The sequence below is a fragment of the Gadus morhua genome, chromosome 10 (genome assembly GCF_902167405.1).
Source record: "Gadus morhua chromosome 10, gadMor3.0, whole genome shotgun sequence".
Lineage (NCBI taxonomy): Eukaryota > Metazoa > Chordata > Actinopteri > Gadiformes > Gadidae > Gadus > Gadus morhua.
Window position 1 is genome coordinate 18,620,732 of NC_044057.1, and position 19,576 is coordinate 18,640,307.

The 19,576-nt window shown below is 45.5% G+C and overlaps 1 protein-coding gene and 1 long non-coding RNA gene across 2 annotated transcripts in view; one reads left to right on the top strand and one right to left on the bottom strand.

The window, feature by feature from the left end:
* The window catches only part of atrx (ATRX chromatin remodeler), a 13,828-nt gene extending 2,301 nt beyond the window's left edge, over positions 1-11,527 (bottom strand). The window contains exons 1-22 of the mRNA XM_030367743.1: positions 11,516-11,527; positions 10,921-10,930; positions 10,727-10,836; positions 10,525-10,592; positions 7,977-10,123; positions 7,823-7,886; positions 7,536-7,708; positions 7,043-7,231; positions 6,826-6,943; positions 6,629-6,731; positions 6,294-6,482; positions 5,990-6,131; positions 5,302-5,410; positions 4,907-5,078; positions 4,363-4,540; positions 3,766-3,903; positions 3,202-3,377; positions 2,299-2,416; positions 1,556-1,686; positions 1,234-1,325; positions 649-788; positions 6-70 (exon numbers count right to left, since the gene is read on the bottom strand). Of these exons, the coding sequence (XP_030223603.1) occupies positions 6-70; positions 649-788; positions 1,234-1,325; positions 1,556-1,686; positions 2,299-2,416; positions 3,202-3,377; positions 3,766-3,903; positions 4,363-4,540; positions 4,907-5,078; positions 5,302-5,410; positions 5,990-6,131; positions 6,294-6,482; positions 6,629-6,731; positions 6,826-6,943; positions 7,043-7,231; positions 7,536-7,708; positions 7,823-7,886; positions 7,977-10,123; positions 10,525-10,592; positions 10,727-10,836; positions 10,921-10,930; positions 11,516-11,527 (4,644 nt within the window). The remainder of the gene's footprint in view (positions 1-5; positions 71-648; positions 789-1,233; positions 1,326-1,555; positions 1,687-2,298; positions 2,417-3,201; positions 3,378-3,765; positions 3,904-4,362; positions 4,541-4,906; positions 5,079-5,301; positions 5,411-5,989; positions 6,132-6,293; positions 6,483-6,628; positions 6,732-6,825; positions 6,944-7,042; positions 7,232-7,535; positions 7,709-7,822; positions 7,887-7,976; positions 10,124-10,524; positions 10,593-10,726; positions 10,837-10,920; positions 10,931-11,515) is intronic.
* A 6,539-nt stretch (positions 11,528-18,066) lies between these two features.
* Positions 18,067-19,127, top strand: LOC115552688 (uncharacterized). The gene is made up of 4 exons (XR_003978359.1): positions 18,067-18,278; positions 18,359-18,409; positions 18,568-18,678; positions 18,769-19,127. It is a non-coding gene; the product is annotated as an uncharacterized LOC115552688 (long non-coding RNA).
* The last annotated feature ends 449 nt before the right edge of the window (positions 19,128-19,576 follow it).

The following is a 19,576-nucleotide window of genomic DNA, read 5'->3' on the forward strand; positions in this document are numbered from 1 at the left end:
TCTGCCTCGGTGACAAACTCCTTGTGCCAGTCGGGAGACGGGCTCCCTGGGCCCGATGCGGAGGGCCGGGCTGCCGGGGGGGGGGGCGGGTCGGAGAGTCAGAACATCATAGGCTGCGCAATTCATCTCATTTTAATCCCGATTTAAAAATTTGGGTTCAAACGATCTCCAAACTAACATCGAATTGAAACGATATTTGTGTGTGGTTTTTTTAGGGGGAAATTTCAAAGTTCCCACTTACTTGAGAAATGCTGAATCAATCCAGCATGTTTTCATACTTAAAGTAATTGTTGGAATAATCATGATTCCAATATTGACCAAAATAATTAATATTATGACTTTTTTTTAACCATAAATCGAGCAGCCCTAGAACATCTTGGACAACCATTGCCTGGTGCATCTCCCACTCTCACCGTAACACAAACTTCGCTAACCGTCGTTCCAAGTTACTCCCAGCTATCAGAAATGTATACAAGGCATATTTGTCTACTAAAGTTGACCTGAAGGCAGCGGTGACTCGTTGGTCCGATCGGCTCGGCTCTCCTTCACCAGTCCTAGTCCTCTGACCCGCCTGGGCGGTCGTCAGGGCGCGGTGGCTGCTACCACCATCAGTCACCACTGTAGGTGACCCCCCCCCCCCGGGCTCACCTTCTTCCACGGGCTCTGCTCGGTTCCTCCCCGCCGGGTCCCCTCCCCGGGAGCTGGTGTTCCACTCCTTAATCACTTCCAGGTCTTCGCTGTCCGAGTCGTCCGAGCCCTTCTTCTTCTTCCCCTTGCCCTTCTTTTTCCTGACGATGAGAGCAAGAGTTTGTGTTAAAAGAAAAAGGCGGAAATGGCCGAAGTTTTGTTTCTAGAGATGGTTCTCTGTGGTTGGATGGCAAAACGACCGATCGTCTTTATGAACGGTGTGGAAGTGGTGATTTTAGGATCTCAGTGGCTAGCCCATAGCCATGGGATTTATTTTGCGAATTGACCGTTTTATTGCATTCCAAAGTTGTCAAGGATTGAATATTAAGGAATTTTGTGCCAAAGACTAGTGCGAGGCTGCCGTTGTTTTCAGGCAACGTTTTTTTGGAATAAAGGTTGTGAGGCAACGTTAGGATAGGGGACGTCACGGTTGCTACGTCCGTATATTTAACAGTCTATGGTATGGCTCTAGGGTACGCGATTCATCCTACGATTTGAAAAGGATACACAAGATGCAAAAAGGATGCAAACTACATCTGCTTTTACTTTTTCTTGTCGTCTTCCGAGGTCATGCTCATGGAGGACTCCTCGGTCTCCGAGGCGATGAACTCCTCCATGCTGTCCTCGTCAAAGTATCCCTGCGCCGGAGAGCAGAGAGTTAGGCACCGCATTGGACATAGAAGATACACTCTCCATACACACTTCATGTGACGTGCTGTATTGCACCTGCATTCTGTAGCCACATTGGACCCGGTGTCAACTTTTGTTTCAATCAGACGACCCCAGTAATCGTCAGGCTCTAGTTCCTCTTCTTGTTCGAGGACGTCCCCCTGGTTCAGGGACGGTGGCCCCCCCACTCGGCCCTCACCTTGTTCTCTTTGCTGATGTAGTCGAGCTGAAGGCACCAGGGATGGGTCCAGATTCTGCTCAGCATCTGGAAGTCCTGGAAGAGTTTGGTCCCAGCGCGTCCCTTGCCCCCCTCGTTGGCGTTGCCAACACCTGCACACGGGGAGGGTGTTTTAAGAAGACCAGGCAGGTGCCTTTGTGTGTGCGTGTACGTAGCTGCCTTACATCCCAATACAATGACCACAATTTGGCTGTTCTCTTTCTTCTCTTTTCTGTCCTGTGGACACATTTAGATGTATTGTCCGTGCTGTTTCGTGAGATGTCGTGTGGCTATGTTTCGGAGTATCTGTGCGATATGTGAAAAAATATAAAATAATTGTGGCTGTTAAAGCTGGCGTCAGACGAGCTTTAACATCAAGGTAGTGCACACATTATACACGAGTAGCCTCGCCTTCCCTGCCTCTGCTTCGACCCCCTCCCCACCCAGAGTGGCTATTGGCCTAACCCTGGGTTATATCGATTCTCAGTCACCACATCAGTAGTGTGGACTCCGGTAAACCCAGCTTATTTCATCACTTCACACATCACTTGTTCACATGCTTTCTTTTTTTGCATTGTCCATCCACGTAACTAGATTTCCTGCGGTGCCAATACTAGCCATCCGTCTTGCCCAAACTGAGCCCTTCATTAGAGATGGAAATCTGGGTTTTAACACTCCCATGGCATTCACACACACACACACACACAACTACAAACATAGCTCACCTGTAAAGTTCTCCAGGTAGTACCGATAAAGTTTACACTGAATGGGCGTCACCCTCACAGCGAGCACATACTCATGCTTTGGAGGTAGGAATTTGGTCAGTGCCGTGTAGTCCTTTCTCTGCGCAGTTGGAATGGGAACAAGAAACAAAACAACGTCACCATTTCTGAGATCCAATCACTGAAATTGAAGGCCACAAGAAAACAGGATTTTTCTTTAAACTTGTTTTCTACCCATTATGCAAGACACAGACAGTCGCGACACCAAATTACAGCCAGCCAAATCTTCCATCGCTCAAGGCTTGGCGAATGTTCCAGACCATCAAAGAGGTGTCGTTCAATCGACTGAGATGACATCCGAGGCCAAAGAATACATTTTGGCCTAAAAATGGCAATAAAGGAATGAGAACAGATCCAGGATCCCTCGAACGCGGACATCCGTGGTCTTTCATTTCGATAACCCAGGTGGGCGGTCACCCAAGCAATGCCGCCATCCCTTTAAGCCATTGCCTTAAATTCCTCCAAATCACAGGGGATCTATTGAGCCATACTGAATGGTGGTTAACTCCCATTTCGACCGGCTATGCTTGCCAGCTGGCTAACACCATATCATTTCACATCAACAGAACACCTCGATGCGTTTTGCCAACCAGTCATTTCACGTTATTCCCTATTCCTGTAGCAGTCATTCCATCCAAACGGAATTACAGATTATGGTGAATTCTGATGAATGTTTTAATGGGAGCCGGTAGGGTTACGGGAAATCAAACCCAGTGTCTTCCGGCTGGGAGTCACACACCCCCACACTATTTCTTCCTGTACAACCCTGACCCCATGATCATTTTGCCAGAATTTTTCCGAGCTCCACTGGCTTGTTCCTAGTTCCTACGGGGAGCGATGGCTGACCTGAACGCAGCCGGCCAGCATCTCGTAGAGGATGTGGGCCCTCTTCTTCATGACGCGCACGTCCTGCTCAGTGGAGTCGGCACACTGGCCGTTCTGGATGGGGTTGATGAATCGGTTCCTGAACTCCTTCACGGAGCCCAGCAGGTTCTCCTTGATGAAGTTCACCATGCAGTGGTCTGGTGGGGGGGAAGAAGAGGGTGGAGGTACGATGAGAACCGGCGTAACGAAGACACGCTGCACCAGGTTTTATGCACCGCATATCTGGGGGAACGTGCAAACAACAACCCCGGAATGTATGAGGTCTGCCTCAACACTATAGAGGGCTTGAAACTTTAAAATAGCTTGGAATGCAACTCTGTGCAGTCATTTTGCCCATTACTTAATAAAAAAACAACACTTTTTCTGATCGTCCTTCAATTCGAAAAGCACTTCGAAGGGCCTTTGTATTTTTTTTAGGGTATTCTAAAAATACATGTGCCTTGCTATTCCAACCGTTATCCATTTCTCTGTGGCATGTGTATCTGGTGGGGTGGGAGGCTGAAGTCGTTCACATTAGAGACTCACACTCTATGAGGTTGTTCTGCAGCGGCGTTCCGGTCAAGATGACCCTCCGGCGGGTCTTGATGGAGTTCATGGCCCTGGACACGGCAGACGCCTCGTTCTTGAGGATGTGGCCCTCGTCACAGATCACAAAGTCCGGACCTGAGGGGGGGGGGGGGGGGGGGGAGAGACACACACATACACACGTTACGGAGAAGTCATACTGAAGAGGATCTAGGTTTGAGAAGGGGATTCCAATAAAGTGTATTTCTACATTGGGCCGTTTACACAGTGTTGTTTCGACACCGTCACAGACACTGTTCCTGAACGTTGGGTAAGACGGGGTGTTTTGGCGCGTCTAACCACCAGAGAAAGTTTCCAGAATGCCTGGGAACAAGGTTAAGTTCTGGTCGAGTTTATGTTCCATGTTAGTGAATGACGTGCTTACAGATCCCAGCCTCGAGCTTCGATGTGATTGGTCAAAAAGAATGTGAAACACCCCAGTCGCCCAGATTGAGCTTTTCTGCAATTACACTGAAGATAATTCAGCTGAAGTCTGATTGGTGTGACACACACACACACGATGACGGACAAACAATAACACAACCAACACACACATACCGGGATCCACAAGAGTCTTCTGGAAGGTCTCCTTGAGCTTCTTGCTCTTGATGTTCCGTCCCTGGGTGAGGTTCCTGTACATCTCGTAGCCGATGATCATGATGCCCCCATCCTCCTGCCACCGCTGTAGGGCGTAGGCACGCTCCTGGGGCCTCTTCACCGTGGCCAGCTCCGTCACCTGGGTCGGGATCAATACATGAATGAAAAAAAAAAAAAACGGGAACAAAAACGTGACCCAATTTTGAAAAGTGTGATGCGAAAGACGGAGGTAAATGGAAAAATGTATTGATTCGCTTTTATCCAAAGCTCTTTACAATATTGCCTGACATTCACCCGTTCCACACCGACGGCGGGGTCAACCATACAAGGCGACAGCCAGCTCGTTGGGAGCAGTTAGGGTGAGGCGTCTGGCTCGGGGACACCTCGACACTCTAGCTAGGAGGAGCCGGGGGATCGAACTAGCAACCTTGCGGTTAACAGCCAACCCGCCATACCTCCTGAGCTACTGCCACTCCAGAGGTACACACGCAAAAACAGTAAATACCTCCAAGCTCTCCTCGTCCTTCATCCCGTGCTGCCACTTTTCAAACTCGTTGAGCCAGTTGAGGACCGTGTTCAGCGGGCAGACCACCAGGGCCGTGGAGAAGTTGAGCTTCTCACAGAGCAGCATAGTGTGGAGGAACGTCACCACCTGCAGGGCCAAACGCAGAACTGCACTCAGACAACACAACAACGACCCGTCGTCCGGTGACAAGGGGTGGTTGCTATGGCTCTCGAAAAAGGGACGTTTTGCCTAGATACAAGCCCAGAAAAACGTTTGCTCGAACATAGAAATCAGGGACGACAGAAACGCAAGTGGCTAGAGGGAGAAAAGGTTAAAAAAAAAAAAAGGTGCCATGAACCGTTAACGGAAGGAAGGACAAGAGCTCTGTCTCGTACCTGCAGGGTCTTCCCAGGCCCATGCAGTGGGCCAGGATGCACCCAGAGCCGGATGACTTCTCAGTCTTCTTCATCGACTCGCAGCAGCAGTCCCAAATGAACTGCACACCTGGGACGAGAAGCAAAGGGCGACAGACAAAAAGGCTCAGTTGCCGGTCTACTTCAGAGAGGGTCAGTGATACCCTGGATGCAGTCCGGGAAGAGGAAAGGTGTTATTTTCTCTTTGTGATGAACAAATATAAAGCTATAAATATAGCCGGAAATGTGTGAACTGTAAAGCAGGCTAGCAAGCTTTTGGTTGGTTTAAAATGCTCCCAGTGACAACAAATCCACAGTTCTGTCTGTCGTGCAGTTTCTCAAAGTGGCACAACGCACTAGCGAGTGTGAAGATTACCCCTCCAGAAACCATCTCAGCTGCGAGGATCAGAGCTGAAGTTGCTACTTGCGATAAGTGTGGCTGCATTTGGCCAAAAGCCTCAATAACTGAACACTTTAAGATTACATCACGGACCACCTCTCTGATTGTAAGTAATTGCATTTAATGCAACAATGTTCAAACACAAAATGGATGGAGACCAGACCTTTTCTTTTCACATGTGCCAAGGCAGCAAAAACAGAAAATCTGGGTCCTAATGCAATAATTCTATTGTTGGTTAACGGCTGATTGTTAACATGTCTGGGGTCTCACCTTCGACCTGATGCGGCTTCAGCTTGGTGACCAGCTTCTTGTGCACCTGCACCATGGGCTCCTTTGTCTCTTCATCCTCATCCAGCACCATCTTCAGGGTGATGGGACAGTCCATCTGACTGGCCTCCTTTATCTCCGCCGTCTGAAAGGAGTGTAGTAGCGGGTGAGCTCCACATATACCTTTGCCCCGATTGTTCCTCTGTCCCTTTGATTTTGGCCAGGAGCAAACTGTATTCAACTTATTTCTTTGACATGATTGTGTGATTTGTTGCAGAGCAGGACTGGTTTACTTTACTTTTGATACCTCTATCATTTTTTCCCTCAGCATCTCCCTCTCCGCGATACGCTGTCGCCGGTCCTCCTCCTCTTTCAGAGCGTCCCGGGTCTCCGTGCGGAGCTTGTCGTCCTTCAGGATCTTGCGGATCCTCTTGCGGCCCTTGGGCGTGTCCTTATCGTCTCCGTCTTCGTCGTCCCCGTCTTCATCGTCACCGCTCTGGGAGCAGAGCGGAAATATGCATCAGGTTTCTATCGTTGAGATTAGATGGCCGGGGTCAAGACATGCAGGGCAACGTGCGACCCCACGAGAAAGAATAAGAAAAAAGAGTCGAGAAGCAATTAGTCACACAGAGATGCAGCTACCTTGTCGTTGCTGGAGGAGGAATCCTGCACTTTAATTCTGCGCCTCTTCTTCTTCTGTTTCTGCTTGGAGCTCCGTTTCTCCACGTCTTTCTTATTGGACGACCTGTCGATACAAAACAGAGATTCCAGCTCAATGGATGGGATCAGTCGCTGGATTCGATTTTTTGTGGAGTGTTCAACTGGACATGGGAGCCTACCTGGTCTTTCTGCGTTTGCCGTCCTCTTCTGACCCGCTCAACTCCTCGCTCATCACAGACTCATCGTCGCTGGCGGATCCGGACTTCTCGAACTCAGAGTCCGAGTCGTCACTGCCGACTGAACAGAGCCACCACGAATGAATTAAGATTGCATTTGTAACACGCGTTAATCTAGGTCACAGGTGATGAATCACATCTACGCAACATCAAAACAAACCTTTCCGCCATGATCGTTTCTTGGGGTCCTTGCTCTTCTTGCCCTTGCCACCAGACTTCTCGTCCGCCGACTCTCCTTCGCTCAGAGTGAGTTTGTGGCGCAGCAAGGCGTGGCGCCGCCCCTTTTTCGTGTCTCCGTCCGAGGCGGAGCCTTGCTGGGAGTCCTCCTCGTAGTCGTCATCGTCGTTGTCTGGAGACGGGGACGCGACATATTGTGTGAGCGAGAAAGGCAACCAAGTGAAGTAATCTCTGCAGCACGTTTCACCGACGGGAGGTAGCACAGTGATTTACAGTACAAAAGGCAGTGAAACAGTCCCCGCCCACATAATTGCCAAACAGAACCGACATAGTGGTGTATAAAATGCTTTTCGATAAGGAGTTAGACGGGGAGTGTACCAGGGTCAGCCACTGGGTACCACTGCCACAAAGGAGAAATATAACCATTAGGATAACCAATAGGAGGAGCCGTGCATCGCGTGAGAAATTTCTGCTACCTTCCTGATCTTCATCTCCGTCTTCTTCCTCCTCCTCGTCATCGTCTTTTTTCTCTTTCTTTACTTTCTTGGATTTCTTGTCTTCGTTATCTCCCCCTTCACCGTCTGAGGAACTGTCGTCACCAGACGAGTAGTTGGACTTTATTTGTGCCAGAAGCATTTTCTTTGCAATTCTACAGCAGGGAAGGAAGAAAATTGGGTTGAGTCAATTCCTAGTTACATTCATCCCTTATTGGGTTCAGACAGGATAACCAGGATTAACCACAAAGTTTGGCTTTCATGCGTACCGGTTTTCAGCGTCGTCATCGTCTTCACCAGGATGAGAGCCGTCTTTATTGCCATCTTCATCCCCTGCACGTACAAAAACATGCGTCAACACACAATTTGGAGGCCACACGATTCAATTCGAAACAAGTACTTTCTAATGGCTGTCGCCCCCACCTGAGGACTGATGGAAGTTGCCGCTTGCTGTGGCGACGTTGTCCTCCACAAGAGGCTTGATCCTCTGCTGGTCGCTGTCTTCTCCGGAGTCCTCCCCACCGATGGCCCCTTCGTCCCCATCCTCCTCGTCGCTGGAGGACGACTTAGACGCCCCTTTAGCCTTCCTCGCCGTTCGCTTCTTTTCGTAGGACCTTTTCAGATCCCTGGCCTTGGCGTCGGGAGACTTCTTGACCTCTTCCTTCTTCTTCGTCCGGCTTGACCTTCTCTTGGTGGCCTTCTCCGGCTCAGAGTCCTCTGAGCCGCTGTGCTTCTTCTTCTTTGAGGACTTCTTGGATGCCACTGAAGATTTACTTTTGCCCTGCTCCGGCGGGTCAGAGTCGGAGGTGTCCGACTTCCTCTTGCGCTTGCTCGGCTTTTCCTTCTCCTTCTGCTTAAACAAGCACTTCTTGGCACTCTTCGTGACCCCCCCTTCAGCGGAACTGTGCTCTTCCGCCACCTTCTGCAGCAGTATGTCGGGCACGGAGTCTGAGTCAGACTCCTCCCCTTTGTCCTCGGGCGAAGAGGTCTTGGTCCGTTTTCCGTTTTTGGTCTTGGTGCTGCTGGACTTTCCGGCCTTGTCAGCCTTGTCCCGGTTCTGACCTTCTGTCTCTGAGGAGTCCTCCTTGGCCTTGATCTCCGCCTGCTTCCTGAGTGGTGTGGTCTTTGTCCGGCTAGAGCGACGCTTACTGGGGACGCAATCAGTTGGAGTTCCATTCCTCTGTTTCACCTCAGAACCCGAGTCCTTCTCCTCCTCCTCTGCCTCATCCTCCTCCTCACCATCCTCTTCTACCGCCTGTTCTTCCTCTTTTTCCACTTCATCCTCCTCTTTTTCTACTTCATCCTCCTCTTTTTCCACGTCATCCTCTTTTTCCACGTCATCCTCCTCTTTTTCCACGTCATCCTCAACCTCGTTCTTCTTCCCTTCCTTCTTATTCTTCTTGCTCTTCTTTGGGGTTTCAACCTCCTTGTCCTTGCTCTTGCTCTTGGACCTGGATCTTGAGGACCTGGAGGATCTGGAGCTGCACGTCGTCACCACCGGCACGGGGGTGAGTTTGACGATGAGGTTCTTCACCTTGGGCTGGTGTCGCTGGGAGTTCGCCACCTTCTCCTTGGACACGGCGGCCGTGTCTTCGCCGGCCCCGTCGTTGGCCGCGTCGTCTGTCTGCGAGAGCATGGAGGAGTCAGCGAGGCTCTCCACCATCTGGAAGAGCTCCTCGGGAACCGACGGGGGAACCGAGACGATGTCGTGGTCCAGGGACATCTCATCCATAGGCATGTCGTCGTCGTCGTCGTCTTCCTCGTCGTCGGACTGCGCCGTGACGTTGGCCTTGGCGGTTCCCGTGTCCACTCCCTTTGGCTCAGCATCAGGGGATCGATCGCTGTCCTCATCACCGTCCTCCACCTCCTCCTCCTCCTTGTTGTCCCCCTCTTCCTCCTCTGGCTCCGCCGCGGCAGCGATATCGTCCACGAGTTCCGTGTCTGCATCCTCCACGCTTTTCCTGTGAACGTGTAACCCCTCGTCGCCGTTTTGCAACTCCATGTTCTTGAACTCGGGCTCCAACGCGTCCTCCAGGGCAGTATGGGCTTTCTTCAAATCGCTGAGCACCGATTTGAACGCGTTCAAGTGTCTATACCTGATGGAGTTGTCCCCTTGCTTCTCGCTCGCCTGCTGGATGAACTGAATGAACGTGTTGTTGAGGCCCGCCGTCGTCTCCACCAGCTTCTTGGCCTTTTTGACGAGCTCTTTGGAAACGTGCAGCTTTTTGTAGCAGAAGGTCATGGTCCCAGAGTCCTCGCCGTGCTCCTTTCCGTTGACGGCTTTGTGTTTTTTCGCCTCTTTCCCTCTGTGCTGCTTGCCGTCGCGCTCCTGACTCTTCTCTGGTCTACGCTCCTTGTTCCACACCGTTTCTAACTTCTCCATGATGCGCTGGCATTTGGAGGATAAGTCAGAGAGTGGCTCAGAGGTGCACACGTAGCAGTGCCACTTTGAGTTCTCATTGGTGATGACGGACAGCTCCTTCCGTCCCAGGTTGCGCAGAATGCACTTCTTGCAGAAGGCGTTGTTGCAAAAGTCGCAGCAAATCAGTTTGCCCCCTTCAGCACACCACCTAATAAAAAGAGAAGAGTTTAGATTGTTACATAAATTAGAGGTTTGCTTTTACTTACTTTGTAGTAGTCTTTAGCCAAAATGTTATAGGGCTCACTGGAGAATGGTCCAAGTTTTATTCTCCCTGTTCGACTAAAAAGGATACAATAAAATATTGTCATATTTATAAAAATGTCAAAGTGGTGAACTATCAGAATGAATGTATTGATTAAGTGTACAAAGTCATCAACTTATAACATAATTCTAACAATTCAGTCAACAAATATTAAAAAAATATATAAAACAAAAAGAAAGCTCTTATTATGTGATTGAAAGCACCTGAACCCAAAAACATGTTAATAACCATTTAAATTTTTTTAATGTGATTATGGAGGTTAAACGTATTTAAATAAGACATTGTACCTGCACTGCTCATCCATTCCGTCCGAGTCTTTGCTGATGTCATCACTTCTGTAAAACTTGTAACACGACTAGACACAGTGACATCCTCAAATCAATATACAGGTAAGGCATTTACATGAATGACTAACGCTGACTACTTTTGGTAACTGAACCTGCCAAAACAGTTAGAACTGCATGGGTGAAAAACAAGAGAGAAAACTACCTTGCAAATAAGCACTTTGAGCACAGGATGCTCAAGAACAGAGTTACGTTGGAACTGATTAACTTGCTGCCCGCACGCTGTGCAGTTGACCTTCTTCTGCAAGGCATCATCTGTAATAAGGAACAGTTTGTTAAATAAAAATACATACACACAGCCTTTATTGTATGGCGAGGGGTAAAGGTTTACCCCCTTACCTGTGTTGCACTGTGTTTAAAATCCACTCTGAGCTTCATCGCTCCTTTATTTTCATTCACAACTGGCCTCATCACCAAGGTCGCTAGAGGAAACATTAGATACATTTAGCATCAAACTAGCGAACACAACATTGTCAATATGATGCAACTGAACCACTCTCACTTTTGGAAATGCTGCCTCCATTGCTCTCTGAAAGATTGTCAGAAGCGACGTCATTTTCGGACTCTTCTGAACTGTCCGATTGATTTGCTCTAGTTAGAGGATCTTCGGTGGCTGGCAATCTAGAAACATAAGAATATTTTTGTTGCCAGTAGTTAGGCTACAACAGTACGACTGTGCTCACATACGCGTGTTTGATCAAATGAATGAGTAACAACCAATGGAAAACAAAAGGATGTGCTACTGAAACTAGCAAATTAATACTTTACTTCATAGTGTGCTTCATAGCCTCTGTCGAGCTGCCAGGCTGAGGATGAGAATAGAATTCCATTTTATAACATAACATACATTGGATTCAGATGACTAAAAATATACTTTTGTTTTTAAAAGTCTGTATGTAATTTACAACCCAAAATTGTAATTAAAAGGGTTTACCTCCTCTGCCATCTCTGTCCCTTGATCTGAAGGCGATTCGCAAGAGGCCATACTCATCTAAATGGAAATTAAAAAAAATTGATTCTTATTATTGTTTAGCGTACTAAATGAGGCCGAAGGGATTTCTGATTAATCAGATTGAGCCACACGGTCGTCATCATTTCGTGCCAGATATGTTTTAGGGAAATTCGTAGCCAATGGGAAAGTGAAAAAAAATAACAATAAACTAACAACCCGAAAGTTTACCATTATTTCTTTATCCTTTGTCAAATAAACGATATATTATGAAGCAAGATAAGAACACCATTAATAATGGGTTTCATCCTTTTTGTAATTCTACAGGTCCAACATCATTTGAATAAATACTCTCGAATAAGAAAACGCAATGTGCAGTTCGAACAGCAGAGGCAAGCGTTCCATTCGTAACATGTTACTTAGCATTGTATGTAGACTTAAATCCTTGAAAGGTATTATTATATTTCGGAATGGAAGCCTGATGGTGCGAAGGCTCGGCCATTGTTTACATTGGCGTGTCACGTCATCATAATGTGCGCATCATGATGATGATGAGACCGCTAGCGAATTGTTGATCAATCAGCTCAGTCATACAAACAAACCAAACCAAACCAAACCAAAGTGCCCCCCCCCCCCCCCCCCCCATCGAAGGCCCGTATGTCACCAGACATCCCATACCGGCTTCAAACGAGCAAGTCACCACCATTACAGCATTTCAGACCTGCATGACCATGTCCCATTGTGTCATTGCAACAATGCAGTGAGCACAATGTTTTGAAAGAGTGCCGACATTATCATCAACCTCATCATCAACATCAGTACCGTAAGGAGCTAGCATCAGCAGCCTCCTCACTGCACAATTTATCCACCCGTCATTGCATGTTTCCCGGGCAACGATGCAGCCTTAACATGCATGCACCGAAAAATGCAAACAAGGGGCCTTCTCACACCCCCTGACTCAACGCCATGGCACAAGCTAGCGCAGGAATCGCGGGAATAGCAACATCTGGGCTAGCTGCGCTGGGCTGCCCTATGCCGATAGCTATACGTTAGCCTCCGGATTATTCAGGCGTCAGCAAATAAGTGCTTGTGGAAAGGTGGTTAAAAAAATAAATAGGTATCTGTGTTTTCGTTTAAGGAATAACCCTGTGGTAGGCAGATAGACGATTATCGTTGTTGGGTGCTAGGGATCTAATGTGCCGGCTGCGCACACATCAGTGCTAGGCCAACACACACAGGCAATCACTGGAGGCTAAGTTAGCTGTAGCAAACTTAGCAACCTGATTGATGCAAAATTAAGTCGTCCCACTAAAAAAGCGCGAATGCGTTCATACCTCCTCTCCAAGGCGGGCGTTTCGTGATGGGCAGACACAAGACCAGTCGGTGCCACGGTCAATCCAATTCCAGCTAAGCTTTTTTTTCGATGTCACTGCGCCGATAAAAACATCACATAACCAAACGAGTCCGGTCAGGGCAGACAAAGCACGGGGACCATCTTGCCGGATGGCTGTGGACGCAGTAAAATGGCGCATCTAGAGCAGATACTTTGAGCCATTTCATTGGTTGGCCACGTTAAAAAAAAAAGTGCTTTCTGAATGGCTGAAGTTCCTGAAGAATAAGTCCCGCCTCCAAGGCTCCCGGTTCCCTCGGTCAAATGTCTATGGGAAATAACATGGGGCTTTTGAATGATCGTGCATAACAAACTCTGTAGGTCGCGAAGAAGTAAAAGCTGCGTCACGTTTTGAACTACACACTTTTTACATCTAGTTTCGACTGGGTTTTTGGATTGTCGGTGCCGTTAAAGTACCAGTAAAATTGTATACTACTTTAAAGGCACCGGTGTTACGCCGAATTCTGCCCACCGAAAAGTGTGACTGACTGTAGCTTTTTATAGGGAAAGAAGCAACGATGATATCCATTGTATGGGTCTTTAAAATGCTAATCAAATCAAATCAAATGTATTTATTAAACACATTTAATAAAAAGATGGGGGGAGAACTTAAGTTTTATTTTTATGTTTTTGTCATGCCTGTCTACCTTCAAACACGTGCATGTTGCAGAAAATATGCAACAGCGCCCCCTGGGGTCACACTTTTCGGTGGGTCGCAGAATTCGGTGTAACACCGGCAATCCAAAAAACCCAGTCGAAACTAGATGGAAAAAGTGTGAAGTTCAAAACGTGACAACGATTATATAGAGGGAACCGGGCTGTTTCCCAAAGTGAAGGCAGCCACCATTTTCAAGAACCCGCCCAGTGAACGCAGAGGATTGTGGGTAGTTTTGGCTCGTCTAGGATGCAGCGATGCATCCTTGAAAAATCTCGGAATTCTCAAAAACAAAGGACGCAAAAATGGCGCGGCTTTCGAGTGTCCCGTCCTCAACATTGGAACAGTGCTTGTCGGCGTTCTATGACGTAGCGTCCTTAAAAGGGCGGCCGTTGAGCATGCTTCCTTGACATTGGGAAACAGCTTTAATAATAATAATAATAATAATAATACATTTAATTTAGAGGCGCCTTTCAAGACACCCAAGGTCACCTTACAGAGCATATAGTCATCATACATTTTTTAAAAAGCAAGACATTGTGGAAAAAATAAATAAATAAATAAACATAAGCAATAAGAAATAAATTAAAAAAAAAAAAATAAAACAATCAAAACAGTGATCAGTTAGACGTTGTGTGCGAGTTTGAACAAGTGAGTTTACTCTGGCTTGGCCTCTGAGCACTGGTGGATTCGGGAAACATGGGCCGTGTTCCAATACCCGTACTGTCCGTACTGCGTACTCAAAATTTGAGTACGCAGTACGTTCCAATTCAGATCCGGCGAAAATAAGTATACTTCAAGGACCCGGATGCCGTACTCAAAATGGGCTAATCGTGAAGTGTGGATCTCCGTACTCAACGGCAGCCATCTTAGCTACGTAGCGGAAGAGGCGGAGCCAGGCTGAGCCAAAGTCGGCGTATTTTCCACAAAGCCTGCATTAATAGTCATTTTGTAGTTTTTATAGCTTTTTATAGCTGCTAGGCGTAAAGAGTTCACCGTTCAAACCGGGATGTTTATTGCGGGGGAGGAGCCGCGGCGGCAGTCGTGATCGTCATTTCCGGTAAGTGCACCACAGAGTACTCGATTTGGAACAGCACTCACATCTGAAGAATTAGCGTACTCAAGTGAGTACGGATAGTGCAGATAGTGTACTTCCTTTAAGTGTACTCATGGAAGTACGGGTATTGGAACACGGCAATGGGCCGTTTCTCAATTCGCGTACTTGTGCGTGGTCGTGGACTCGTGAAACGTCATCAGTCGTTGCCCGAGCACTGTTCCAATTCGAAGCACGCATCAAGCGAGTACTGTCGTAAAACCCGGAAGTGTTCTTGATGCGTGCTGGATCCTCGATCTCGCCGTTTCACCAGGTTTCACCGAGCATGCATCGGAGGTGGCTCGTGTGTGCTTGCAATCGCTATAAATCCCAGGATGCATTTCGTACGATGGCGGACAATATGGAGAAGAAGCACAACTGTAGCTTAAGTTACTCTTAACTTATATATATATTTATATAATATAATAATAATATAAGATAATATATATAAAGTCGTGTGTGTATAGCTTATACACATGACAGGACGCATATCTTTTCAATTTTTATTCACTCAGAATATTTACATACTATTTGAAAATGAAAAAGGCTGGGATTTTTTTTTATATCATTTGTTTATATTGTTCAGTAGTATATGCCTAAATGAGGCCGTAGCACAGTTAACGGACGAGCAGAGGTGGTGACGTCATCGAGTCCGCTGCTGTTCCAAGAGTGGCGAAGTCACGCCCCTTCCGGTAGAGCTCATGGGACCTATGAGATCGAAAAATATGAATGGGTGTCAATGGAGAGAAAATAATTATTTTCTGGTCCCAGTCTTTATATACCCTGGATTACACATATGTTGTTTGTGGATTTAAATGATAATTTTTCATGCAAAGAAAACTAAAAATGTTCGTGAAGAAGTTTGATAATTTTAGGTTTTATGTGAGGCCGCTTTGTGAACTACAGCTCTTCGCTGCTCTCGACGCATATGATATACGTCACCACACCCGCCCTTGGAACTCGGCACAGAGATGGCGATCTCTCTGCCCCACTTCACCGCTTTTTCCAAGGGGAGGATAAAAGCATCGAAAGAGGTGAAAACCATTATAAGTAGGGGCACGTGCAGAGTTTCAGGTATGCCGATGGGAAGATTGTCGGTCTTCTCCACGCCAGTCGCAGGGAGCGTGACGTCACATACGAGCCGTGTAGTCTTTCTCGTTGTGTTTTCTCTACAGCCTTTATCTGAACAATTGCACAATAAAAGGTCGAACTCTTTGCATGAAAAATTATCCTTTAAATCCACAAACAACATATGTGTAATCCAGGGCATATAAAGACCGGGACCAGAAAATAATTATTTTCTCTCCATTGACACCCATTCATATTTTTCGATATCATAGGTCCCATGAGCCCTACCGGAAGGGGCGTGACTTCGCCACTCTATTGCAGGTACGTACTCGCGTGCTCGCAAGTCTGTGCTTGAAGTACGGACTTGCCAAGTACGTGCTTGCAAGTCATCGAGTCCGTAGTACGCGTGCTAGGAATTGAGAAACGGCCATGGACCAGTCCTGGGGGCTTGGCGTAAACGCAGTATTAAAAAGCGGAAGCGGAAGCGCTTCCACACTAGCAAGTCGTTCCAAAGTCCGAACGTTACAAACGCTAGGAAGCACTCGAGCTAGCACTCTAGTCTCATCTCCATAGGACGCGACTAGCAAGGACGCGTCCTAGCAAGGCTGCAGCCTTCACATTGGGAAACAGCCATAGGTCCCATTGGTTCTACCGGAAAGGGCGTGACTTCACCACTCATTAGTCCCGCCCCTTCCGGTGGTCCCCATGGGACCTATGAGATCGTAAAATATGAATATGAAAGGGGAGTGACTTCGCCGCTCTATACTTGCAGAACTGCAGGAATGGAAACTGTTTTTGTGCACATGCATGTCCGTATTGAATTGATGGCACTCATTGAAACAATGATATGTGTCAGTATTAAGTGCTCCGCTAGTTTTATTCTAGGTGGTTCTGTGTTATTCTTTATCTGTTCCTATTGCTACTCACCAGTGTTGGGGGTAACGCGTTACAGTAACGATATTACTGTTTTGGGTAACGAAGTAAAGTAACGTATTACATTTAAAATATCGGTAACTACACTACTTTAGTAGTAGTAGTAGTTTTAATTGTATGGGATAAAGTGACCTTTTTATATTTTTCCTTGACCATTTAATTTTTGTTCTCAAGGTTTACCAAAGCCTTTGTTTTGCAAAGTGTGTTGCTACTGATTGACCTCACCATAGCCTACTTTATCCTGTTGTTTGTGGATTTTACAGTGAGGCATTTTTTTGTGCAGACAGGGAGAAAAGTGCTACATAAATAAAGTTGCCTTGCCTTTCATATGGTTTTATATGCTATTTTGTAAAGATTTATACAATAAACACTAAGTGATGATAGGGCTATGATGTTTGTCCATGTATCTACAGTCAATTAACAAACGGGAAAGTAAAGTAATAAGTAGTGAAGTTACTTTTCAAATGCAGTAGCTAGTAAAATAATCTCATTACAATTTACAGAAGTAACTAGTAATAAGTAACTAATTACTTTTTTTGAGTAACTACCTCAACACTGCTACTTACTTTTGCGAGATTTCAGGCTTCCGCCCTTATCCACTCGCAACCTTTTCACCCTAGAGACTTGAGAGATTTCAAGCTTTAAAATATTAACCTTATATTGCAATCTGGCGCTTGTAGTCAACCTTTTCAGTTATTTTATAATTGAAGGCTAGCCCTATTACGTGTGAGTGAGGAGATTAGATTAAATACGTATATCAAACTTTAAAATGCTACTTTTGGATTTGAATGTGAGATTTGAGTGTTTATGAACTGTCATTTTGTTTAATCGCTAATGAGAACTAGATAACATTTACTGTCCACCAGAGGGCGTGAACAACCAAAGTAACATAGAAACTCAAGATTGTATTTGTATTTTCCTTTAATGTTGTGTGTGTGTGTGTGTGTGTGTGTGTGTGTGTGTGTGTGTGTGTGTGTGTGTGTGTGTGTGTGTGTGTGTGTGTGTGTGTGTGTGTGTGTGTGTGATTTAAGTCTGTACCCATTCCTATAAACTCCTGCAGGAGGAGTTTAAAGGAACTATAAAGCAATTCACACACACACACACACACACACACACACACACACACACACACACACACACACACACACACACACATCCTTCTGCTAAACATCTTTGCATCCCTAATCTGATTTGTGGGTTTTATGATTTTATGTTCTGTATGACTTTAGGTTCACATAACAACACGTTTTAACACTTTGTCTGATAACAAAATAGTAGGAGGCTACAAATCAATACTTTATTTTAAGGTAAGGCTTCTGATCTTCAGTTTGATGACTAATTAGGCCACACTTGGTCCTTATTAGGCCATCAGGAAATAATGACGCGTAGATTATCTAAAAGAGACCCTATAAGAAACCTGTGTTTGACTTCTGCCTGGGTTCACCTTCCAACTAAACCTAAGCAGAGGCTGCCTACACATGATATCATGAAGACATTCTCCACACTTTGTGTTGCACTCATGCTGCATTTCACTGCCGTTGATTTACACGCAAGTGATTGTGAACATCTGCTTGACATAAAAAAACAATCCAATAGCACCTATTCAAAGGTAAGACACGTGTAATCTTGCATTTGGTTGGAAAATGTTTGTTGGTTTTATTATGGCTAAATTGTTTACCCTTGAAATAGAATTTAATGGAAACTCACGTGCGCTGGAAGTTGACCGGTCATTATTATGGGGTATGTTAAAAACATCACTTATATTTATATTATTTCTAATCATTAATATATTTTTTTCTTTTTTCTAATCATTATATTATGTATGTTTCTGTTATTGTTTATTGTTAATCTGTTATTTTTTCTGTTTCATCTTATTTGTTTGTATTTCCTTATTCAAGCATAACTTCTTTTGTTTGGCTGAGAAAAGTCTAAAGGCTCATAATTTGTCTGAATTTGACTCTTCATGGAGATTGACTGACGGTTTGACCCAATACATCAAATTCAGCCAAGTAAGTTATTTTCAATGTAGAAATCATCTATTACATTCTTTCTTGTTTTATTTGTACCCAGTTCATGTACATTTCCCTTTTTTTCCTCAGCCAAAAAAAAATTGCACAGTCAAGCCCAACGAGAGTATTCGTGTGAAGGATCTTCTAACCATCATTAACAATTGTACCTTCAAAATAATGATAGAAAAAAATTGTATTCCAAACCAAAAATGGCACGCCAAAAAAGAGCGCATCCGTAGGTTTGTTTACCTGCCAAATTAGCAAAAGTTGTCACCAACCAATTGATTAGCAGTTACATTTGGACCCTAAATGTAACTATTGTATTGTGGTAAATGTAACTATTATATTGGAACTTTATTTCTACAATGTGCAATTATTCATTTTGACAAATTGTATTTTCTATTTTGTGAAACATATTTATTCAATAAAAGTTCCTAATCATAAATCGATTTCTAATGGATTTTATTGTATTTCAGCCAATTATTATTAACCTCTGTGCTAATCAGTACCACATTATGACACATACAGACCCATTCAGTTCAGTAAAAATTGATGAAACACTACTGGACAGAACCACTGCAAATGTATTGCATTTTATTTGTTTCAGGGCATATTTACTGAATGGGTTTACTCACACACAGACTGAGGTTGATTGAGGTTTCCAGCCCAAAATATAACTTGAACTCTACTCAATTTTTTATGTTGTATACTAGCCGGCAAATCTACTCTTTATCCCTCCCTAATTAATTAATTAATTAATTATTTCATTATGTATCAACTTGTGTTGGTGCGGGTGTGTGTCTGTGCAGGTGTGGGCATGTTTATAGATATGAATAGTGCAGATGAATGTGCGTATACAGATACCGACATTAGATGAGGGTCAACAGTATAATGGATT